The sequence below is a fragment of the Ipomoea triloba genome, chromosome 4 (genome assembly GCF_003576645.1).
Source record: "Ipomoea triloba cultivar NCNSP0323 chromosome 4, ASM357664v1".
NCBI lineage: Eukaryota > Viridiplantae > Streptophyta > Magnoliopsida > Solanales > Convolvulaceae > Ipomoea > Ipomoea triloba.
This window is the reverse complement of record NC_044919.1, coordinates 24842721-24853602: the sequence shown is the minus strand read 5'-3', so window position 1 is coordinate 24853602 and position 10882 is coordinate 24842721. Positions and strand designations below refer to the sequence as shown.

The following is a 10882-nucleotide window of genomic DNA, read 5'->3' as shown; positions in this document are numbered from 1 at the left end:
GGTAAACAGGTCAATTTGGACTTTTTTTTTTTTGAAGACATGTCAATTTGTACTTAATTGCATGAGTTTATATAGTTCAGGAATCCAATTGCATTCTTTTTGAGTTCGATGGCCTAACTGCAGTTTTGTATGTAGTTCAGTGGTTTATTTGACCATTATTCCGAGAAAAATGATATTACTAATTGATTTAAAATATAAAAACATCGTAATCTATATTCTATACTATATATAAAAGTAAAATTCTCCTATTTCATTCCCCGCCTAAACTTTTGTAGTCAATTAATGAAATATTTTATTGGTCAAATAATTAATAAAGCTTATTTGTTAAGAAAATGTAAAATAGAAATTAACTAATATCTATAAATTGATAATATGTATACTCACGTATCAACACTATTAATAAAAGTAAAATCATTTATCGGGAAAAGAAAAGGATATTACTAATTGACTGAAAATTATTTAAAAACTTTAATAGTTAATTATACTTTCCTTTTGAAAACTCTAAGTTATTTAAACTTTAAAAAAATTAATTGAACATGGGTTGTTAGATTTTTATAATAATCAAAATTAATTCATTTAAATATGGAGGAGGAAGATAAAACTAAATGCAATATGGGGAAAATGAATATACTTAAAGTATAAAAGTATAATTATACATATATTAGTGTAATTGACTAATAATAATTGCCTAATAATTATTATGATAATTAAGTTAAGCATTGGTCGTTTAATTTATTTTTATAATAATTACAATTAATTTATTTCTCATTTTCTCATATTTATTTTAGTAATAATATAATTATATAAGTCATAATATAATTATATAAGTCATATTACTTATAGATCTTTTTAAGATAATTTTAGNATAATATAATTATATAAGTCATATTACTTATAGATCTTTTTAAGATAATTTTAGACAAACAAGTCATATATTATTCAATTAATTGAGTAATATTTTTGTACTAATCTTATAATCAAATAAATGTACACGTTCAATATTAGAATTTTTTATAATTTCATCTTTATTTTTATTATCTCAATATATAATAAAAAAAATTTATCCACGCCCGGGTAATTGGACAATTATTTGTTCTAATTCAAAGAAAAACATCAGAAAACATAATCGATCCAATCAATTTCATCAATTGCGCTGTATAATATTCGATATTATAATATATATAATTGTATATTGATCCAAATATTCTTTAAATATTATAACAAATCCATTCCGTGCAACGCACGGGCGAAAATACTAGTAATAATAATAATAATATCCTTTCGTCTCATTTTATGTGTCTGATTCGATTAACTAAACTTGATTGAAGTTATTTTTAATTCAAATTTTAAGTTTAGTACTCCATCTATCTCATTTTATATGTCATACTTACTATTTATAGGTCAAACCAACTCATTCTTCTTTGTTTATTTTCTTTCTTATTTTTTACTTATTTTTTAATTTGATTTTTTTGTGTATAATAGTACTTTTTGTGTAGTTTTTAATTATATAAATTTTGTATAGTAATACTAAACTTAATATTATGAAAATTTGAATTAAAAATAACTTCAGTCAAATCTCGTTAACCGAACCAGATACATAAAATGGGACGGAGGGAGTATTAATATACAAAATTTATATATTTATAAACTACAATAAAATTACTATTAAACGTAAACAAATCAAATTTAAAAATAAGTAAAAATAATAAAGAAAATAAACAAAGAATAATGAGTTGATTTGACCAATAAATAGTAAGTATGACAGATAAAATGCGACTAGGTGAGAAGTTATTTATACAAATAAAATCCTTTTTGTTATTTTATTCATAATAGTAAGAGTGGTGTTTGTTGGTATTGTAAAATTTTTCTTAATTTTAAATATTATCATTAGCTATATATTGTACTCCTTCCGTCTCGTAATGCTTGTCCTATTTTCTTTTTGCACGGATTATTACGCAACAAAGTAAAAGTAATTTTTCTTTCAATTTTGCCCTTCTTTTTTTCTCTCCCAGCCACTCAATAATCCACTAAAGTCTGGAAGGAACCATACGCTTTTCTTCTTCTCCAAACCATACGTTTCTACAGAGTACTTCTTTCTCTTTCTCTTTCGTTTCTCTAGTTCCATTTTTTTCTAAATTCTAAAATTCTTTCTTCCATGAAGACTGAGATCTACATCGTTGTACTCATATGGGAAGATATTGAAGATATGCATCGCCTAATTTCGTAGAGATTTCAACACACGAAAATGGAGTTTTTATGAAATTGGAGCATGGGCCTTGCAATCTTTCAATCAATTTAAAAAATTGATATCAAGGTTAGTAATCTACACTTAATCTATGGAGTTTCCCTACAAATAGTGACTTTAAGATTAAAGCTTTTGAAAAGTTATTCTTAGTTCTTCTTCAATTTAGGGTTTTTTTTTAATTTGTTTTTTTTTTATTGAATCTCAAATCCTAGTATCACACAAATTGAAATATAGAGCACGAAATTTTTTTTTAACTTTGAATCTATTTTTTTCTCTCTTTTTTTTAAACTCAATTTTTTTAATTTTGATGATTATATAGAGCACCCTTTTTTATACACTGTACTTCTCAAAGAAAAATTACTCTATAGTTTCTATCTATATATGCAGTAGGATCACCAAAACTGAGAAAAAAATAGCGGTAAAATTTTCCGCCAATTTTTGATATGACATTTGCGGATTAAAATACTCTATTTTTTTTAACTTATGGTCAATAGAATGCTTAGTGTCTATTAGTACTCTGTATGTATAGTGTGTTTGTAGGAAGCGTTTTTTTGATTTCTTTCTTAGAGTACTTCATAACAGAGAGGTTTTCTGTATTAAAAAAAAAATAGTCTGCTAATGGAGTTTGTACAAAAAGAGAGTTCTAATGGTGTTCATGTAAGCACGAGATGCTCTAAGGATAAGAGAAATGTTATTTTTGAAACATTGTTAAAACACAGTGTGAATGGAAAAGTAAAACATGGTTCAGTTAAAGAAGTTGCAAATATGTATTCTGTGTCTACAAGAACTGTTAGTCGAATATGGAAAAAAGGGATTGCTTGTGTTGCAAATGGTGTTCCGGTTGATGTTTCTTTAGACTTGTTAGGTAATGTTGGAAGAAAAAGGATTGCGATTAATCCTAAAGATGTTGTTAGAATCCCATTGAATCGCCGAACAACAATTCGTTCTATGGCTAGTGCACATAGCATGTCGAAAACAAGCCTTCACCGGAGAGTTATGGATGGATCTTTGAAATCCCACTCAAATGCTGTCAAGCCTATGTTAACAGTGGAAAACCGGAAGGTAAGATTACAGTTCTGCATATCTATGATTGATTCAAGTTTGTCTCATAATAATCCATGTTTCATAGATATGTATGACCGGGTTCATATAGATGAGAAATGGTTTTTCCTCTCAAGAACTTCTCAAAAATATTATCTACTGCCTGAGGAAGATGAACCATATCGTACTTGTAAAAGTAAAAAGTTCATAACAAAAGTTATGTTTCTTTGATTATGTATTGCCTGCAATACGTGCAAAATGGCCTCTAAGTAGTTCAAAGACTATATATATTCAACAAGATAATGCAAGGCCACATATTAGTATGAACGATGCTGAATTTTTGGAGGCTGCAAAGAAAGATGGCTTTGATATTCACTTAACTTGTCAGCCTCCAAATAGTCCAGACATGAATGTATTGGATCTTGGTTTCTTTAGAGCTCTTCAATCTTTACAACATCAAGAAGCTCCTCGCAATGTGGATGAACTAGTTGCTGCAACTCATAAAGCCTTTAATGAGATCTCGGTAGAAAGTCTTAGTAATGTTTTTCTAACATTGCAATTATGTATGGTTGAAGTTATGAAAAAGTTCGGAGGGAACAATTATAAGCTGTCACACATAAATAAGCAAAAGTTAGCACATGAAGGCTTATTACCTACCACTATCTCATGTGATCCAGAAGTCTTAGATGAAGCAATTTCAAGTCTCCAGCAGTAAAGTTCTAAAAATGAGGTTGCTTGGTGAAGTGTACTTGTAGTTGTAAAGTTCTGGTATGAAGTGTAATTGTATTTGTATTTTTGGTGAATATTTGTATCTAGCACTGCTGCTTTTGTAATGTATTTTGTGTTGAAGTGTATGGCAGGAGACACTATGATGATTAGAGTAGTCTGTTTTGTTTATTTTGTATAAATTGATCTATGTAATCTATTTAAGGGTTGCAATGCTTTTTTTTTTTTAATGCTTATATATTGTGTAATTAGTGTAAAATATGCTCTGTTCATCTTTTTTTTTTTTTTAAGTTTCATATTTTCAGTATTGTGTATTGTGTGATTAGGCTATTTTCATGATTGTTTTGATTTTTCCTATGAAAGTTTAAGAGTTAATTCCAGCAATGGTACTCCGACTATGTTGATTTTCCAAAATTAGTCCCCGACTTTTAATTTGGACAATTTAGGTCCCTTGACTTTCAAATTCTTTCTAATGCTGGTCCTTTAGTCAAATTTTGGTTAAGTTGACGTCAAATGAAAGGGTAAAATTGTCCGTTCACCTGTTTAGTGTATTGTTACTCGTATTTCTCCTGTCCTAAACGCTGTATATATGAATATAATCTCAGTCAAAGTCTCAATTGAAGCCATATAATCTCAGTCAATGTCTCTTCGACTGATATTATATTCATATATATAACGTATAAGACATAAGAAATATGAGTATACAAGTGAACGAACAATTTACCCCTTCATTTGACCTCAATTTAACCAAAATTTGATGAAAGGACCAACGTTGGAAAGAATTTGAAAGTCAAGGGACCTAAATTGTCCAAATTAAAAGTCGATGACTAATTTTGGAAAATCAACATAGTTGGAGGACCATTGCTGGAATTAACTCAAAGTTTAACTTTGTTTTTAAATGGAAGCTTTCTCCATTAATGTTTTAGTTACACCATTACAAAGGTGATTGTCAATTTTCTTTGGTTATGCAGAAGCATGGGTATTTAGCTTATGCAGTGATCATGTCTCTGTTAAAAAATTACTCGTAATTTAAATTTCTCAAGTGAATCGGGAGTAATATTTATGGAGTATTTAGCTTAGGGGTGAACACGGGTCACTTACGATCAATAATTGATAACTACGGAGTATTTTTAAATCTTTATAATTGACCAAAAATTGAAGTTTGATTTTCGATCGGTTATGTCAATTATCGAAAAATTGAATGTCATAACCCATTTAAAACCGATTCATTGAATAATCGAAATTTTGAACGTCCATAATTGATTTATCGAATAACGGAAATTTTTTTAACCGCGAATTTATCAATTAAAACTAATAACCGATAATTGGCCGAAAACAAAAAAAATTTTATCGTTTCGATATCGGTTATTGAATGCATCATTTTTTTTTTCCGATAAGTATGCTCACCCCTAATTTAGCTCATCAAGAATGAAAAATTAAAACTTAAGAACAAAATTATCTTGGTTGTTTAAATAAAGAGTAGAAAATAGGTAAAATGAATAAAAATAGTCTTATCATTTTTACTACAACAAGTACTACATAGTACAAAGTACAATAAATTAACTTAAAAGTATGAAATACATATAAGGGCAATTTTGGAAAATGGACACCATTATGTGACAAACTAAAAAGGAAACTAAGACAGGTAAAATGGAACGGAGGGAGTAATAATTTTTATATTTGTGACAGTAGGTGACATCACACTAGCTACATAATAGTTGACACGCATATATATATATATATATATATATATATATATATATATATATATATATATACACTATTATTTTATATTTGTGATGCGCAAAAATATATGCTCAATAATAATACTTAATATTTTTTAAATATTTGTGTGTATTAATTTATAATTGTATCTTCGTTTTCAAAAAAAAAATTATAGTTGTATATTTCATATTGAGTTAATTTCACCAGAGGTCCCTTGTCTTTGGTGACAATTCCAAATTTAGTTTAAAACTATCGTTTTTGTCGTTTACCATCCCACACTATTCTTTTTTCGACATTTTTAGTCATTCTCATGACTTTTCCTATTTATAGTAAGGGCATTTTTATCTTTTCATATTTTTCTTTTGTTATTTTTCTTATTTCAACCCGTTTAGTTGATTTAGGACTTTAGGTAACCTATGATTCTTAGTAAAGTCCTAAACCGGTTAAAACAGGGGGAAAAATAACAAAAGAAAAAATATGAAGAGACAAACCCTTACTAAAAATAGGAAAAATCATGAAAAGGGCTAAAAGTGTCTAAAAATAATAGCATGGTTGTTAAATGACAAAAAAATGATAGTCTAAGACTAAATTTGGAATTGTCACAAAAAACAATGGACCTCTTGTGGAATTAACTCGTTTCATATTATTAAAAGTAAAAGTATAGTTGATAATTTAAATAATAATTATGATATGATTCATATTATTAAAGAAAATTTTATATATGATAAATTACTAAATATAATTATAGTAACATTAATAATTATACTAAATATAATTTTCTACACTAGAACTCATCCATATATATATATATATATATATATATATATATATATATATATATATATATATATATATATATATATAATATTTTATATGTGCGATGAGCAAAAATATATGTCAAATATTAATATTCAATAATTTTTTAAAAATAAATAAATGTGTGTGTGTGTGTATTAATTCATAGTTGTATATTTTATATTATATTAACAACACGTTTGGTTCACGTAATGAATTTGGTGGGAATATGAGTGTTTTCCATAGAGAATGGAATATGTAAGGAATAAAAGATGGATTGTATCCTATTGTTTGGTTCGCTGAAGGAATATACCTTAGGAATTGTATTCAAACGTTGGTTAGGAATTCCATAGAACAATGCACACGGCTTTCTCCTACAAAATTATTAATGAGTTGCTTATTTAATTGACTTTAATTATTTTTGGTTTCTCTTTGTTAATTTTAATTTCAATAATGCATTGTTTCTATTATCTTTTGGTAGTAGTGTTTGAAGTTTACGTGTATTCAATCATGACTTTCATAGAATTTTAAAGACTTTTATGAACTTTAAAAGTTGGGAGGTATTCAATTCAAACTTACCTCCAAACTTTTAGAGAGTATTTAAAAGTCATGCGGTATTCGATCAAGATATTTAAAGAGTTTTTAAAAGTCATGTGGTATTCAATTAAAACTTTTAAAGAATCTTTAAAAGTCATGTGGTATTCAAAAAGTTATGAATTTGTAAGCACTTTTTAATTTTAGAACTTCTGTAGACTTTTATATACTTTTCCTTCTCAAATATAAATAGGTGAAATCCAACCCCCAACCCCAAGATTTCAAAATTTTATTTCTACCAACACTGAAGGTTTTCTTTCTCTCTCTCTATTTAAACTCTATTTTTTTCTCTTTATTTAAAATTTTAAACTTTATAAACCTTATACCTAAATTTAATAAATTATTTTTTCTTCATTACCCTATATTTTCTACATACCTAAACTCTACCAATTTTTTCTCTATCCTAAACTTTACAATCTTCCTCTAAAATTCAAAATAATATTATTTTTATTTCATTGTTGCTTGTATATTTTGATTTTTTTTTTCTATGAACTTTTTATCCCTAACTTCTAAACTTTTTCTCCTAAATACATGAACATAGTAAATTTTTTTATCTATCATCGTCAATTTTTACTATATGTTTCATAATATTCATATGTTTATTCGTAATATATTTTTTCTTTTTTTCTTTTTAACAACATGCTATTACGAATAGTGAACTATTGTTCACAATAGCAATTTGAGGCTACAAAGAGAAGCACCTTATTATTATTAGCAATCACATATTGTTATTGCAAATAATAGCTCTTTGCTTGATACCTAGCAGTATATCAAATATAATTTATATATATATTATTATTTTTTTTTAATTTTATGCAACTTGTAATTATATTTTTTTAAAATATTAATATCTCAAGAAAAAGTAATTATATTTTTAAATATTTTATTTGAACAATAATTCTATAACTATAAATATTTAGTGTTTAATATTGTTATGAATTGCTTATGAAAGTTTGTAAGGATGTATTATTCAATTTAGAATTTTAATGACTTTTGTAGACTTTTTAAAATAAAAAAGTTGATAAAAGTTTATTAAAATTTATCATTTTAAAAGTTTTTAAAAATCTACAAAAGTCATGATTGAATACACCCCCTAAGTTTTATATTTGTTATTTGTTAGTTTTGTGCGAACAAAATATGGTAAGAATATCAATGTCGAAAAATACCTAAAATCTTAATACCTAATTACCTAAAAGGTCAAAACAGGTAATGGATATGAAAATAAAAAATTTATATTTTACAATCTACATTCTACAGCCACAACTCACAATGCACAAGTCCAATTGAATTAAAGATTCAAAAGAAAAAAAAAAACTAAAACTAAAACTAAAAACTAAAAAAAAAAAAAAAAACCTTACCTTTCGGGCTGAAGCAGTGACCGGTGGGCGGAGGTCTTCAGCGTCTTCACGTCGGCTCGTGCTTCTTCTAATTTTAACATGTTAAAGGTTATTTGTCAAAACGACGTTGTTTTGACAAATAACTCTTAAAAAATAGGATTGTGATGATCCGACCGGTTAGGAGGTCTAGGCGTGATTATTGTAACATTGAAAATTATATAAGATTAAATCAATATAAATAAATTATACTAAATATTGAATTTATCAATTCAGATTATACCTCAAAATAAAAAAAATTATTAGTTTATGATCGTGTTTGGCAAGGTTGCAATATTAGTTTATGATTGTGAGTGTGTGTATTGTAATATATATATTTTTTCAATATTACATTTACTGTTTCATTTTTGTTTATGATATAGTAAATATTTTCATAATTTTAATATTTTTCATTAATTATTTATTTAACTAATTAAGACCATAAATATGTTCCTCTATTGTCTATACTAGTACGTGAGAGTAAGAAAGTATAGCACAAAAAAATTGGATACAATCCTTTTGGGGGTTGGGAGAATTGAAGGGCGGAGTGCCAAATGGGAAAACCCTAGGAAATTGATGATTGGGCAAATGGCAAGAAGCAAAAGCGGCAAACACCAAAATCATAATTCCCTCCCAAAAGTCCCAATTCCCATAATTACCCCCAAAAGTAAATCCAATTTCCAATCATGGCGCCCATTTTAATTCCCTCACATAGTCTTATCCCACATTTTGGCGGGGTTAAACGGTCGGATCAAATTTTTTGGAACGGGGGAGTTTTCGGTCATTTCTCACTCCCGCGCGCGCCTAGGGTTTTCGTATATCCCCTTATAAGCCCCCACCATATAATTTAGCTGTTCTTGCATTCTAGATCAGCCTCGACTCTCTTCGCTCTGTCGGTTCTCTCTCATCCTCTCTGCAAGTCGGTGGCCGCAATCCTTACCCAAATCCCCCTTCTGTCCTAAAATTTCTCTGATCCTCCGTTTTTTTATCCCTGGGTTTTCATTTTCTTGGGTTTTAGCTTCAGGGTAGCAGAGTTTAAGCTCTAGATTGTAGTGGTTTCTGCTGGCTGTTTTGCATATTTTCTGGGTGTGGTTTTGCGTTTTTGTATCTGGGTTTTGCTCAGTTCTTCCCAGGGTTTTGCTTTGTCCAGGTTACTGAGTGTGATCTTTGTAGTTTGGGTGTGATCGGGTTGTTTTTTGGAAGAGCCGAGTTCGTGATTTGGCTTGGAAGACTAAATTTCGTCTGGGTTTGCCTCCGATCATCTAATCACCTGATCTAATGGCGGATCTTAGTGATCGAGTAAGTAGTCTTTACCTTTCTCACTCGCTATTTGTTGTTAGTGTAGACTAGGGTGATTATATTATATATTCCTTGCTTGATTTTATGTTCACGATTCGATTTTTGAGTCCATTTTGGGGTGATTTCAGGGATCAGAATCTGAAGAGATGAATAACCAAGCACAAACCCCTGAGTCAGAGACAAGTACCCAGATCAAAACATGCGCTGATTGTGGAACCACCAAGACCCCTCTATGGAGAGGCGGCCCAGCAGGCCCTAAGGTCCGATCAGTTCACCAATCCCCAATTTCACAACCCATTTTCCCAATCATTTCATTAACCCCATGTTTGGTTTTGCAGTCGCTTTGCAATGCTTGTGGGATAAGAAGCAGGAAAAAGAGGAGAGCCCTTCTGGGTCTGAACAAAGATGACAAGAAATCGAAGAAGGCGGCAGCAGCAGCAGCAGGGAACAAGAACCATCAAAACAGCAGCAATAACAGTGGAACCACAAGCGATAGCGGGAGTAGCAGCGGCGCGAAGAGCGGGGTCCCACAGGCGCTGAGGAGAAAATTGGTGCCGCCGTTTGGGATTGGGAGAGAAGTGGCGCTGCAGAGACCAAGATCGCAGCAGCAGAGGAGGAAGCTTGGGGAAGTAGAGCGTGCGGCTTTTGTGTTGATGTCTCTGTCTTGTGGCTCTGTTTATGCCTAGGATTGAACTAGTAGTGTATGAGTGAGTGTAGTTAGATGAGTAGAAACCCAGAAAACAAAAAGGGCAAAAAGATCTCTAGTTGAGATGGCTCTTTCAAATGTATGAGATCAGATCCAATCCAATCATGTAATTCCCCAAGCTGATTAATTTATTGAAATTTATTTAGTTTGGTATCATCAGATTCGTAGGTGTTATTCTCTTCAATTTGAGGTAGAAAACCTGTAAAAATTAACTCTTTTTATGGTAACAATAAGACTAAATATCTTATCTAAAATAGTCTATTGGCTGTCCTAATTTACAAATTAGTATAATTCATACATTAAACTTTTGTTAAAGATTTTATTGTGTAAGAATTGAATAGTTGAGGATTTAATTTGTATTGTGTAAGAATTGAATAG

The 10882-nt window shown here is 29.3% G+C and overlaps 1 protein-coding gene across 1 annotated transcript; it reads left to right on the top strand.

Moving 5' to 3' along the window:
• The first annotated feature begins 9363 nt into the window (after positions 1-9363).
• Positions 9364-10663, top strand: LOC116015397 (GATA transcription factor 16-like). The gene is made up of 3 exons (XM_031255447.1): positions 9364-9798; positions 9927-10058; positions 10137-10663. The coding sequence occupies exons 1-3, from the start codon at positions 9778-9780 to the stop codon at positions 10482-10484; spliced, it is 501 nt and encodes a 166-aa protein (XP_031111307.1). The 5' UTR covers positions 9364-9777; the 3' UTR covers positions 10485-10663.
• The last annotated feature ends 219 nt before the right edge of the window (positions 10664-10882 follow it).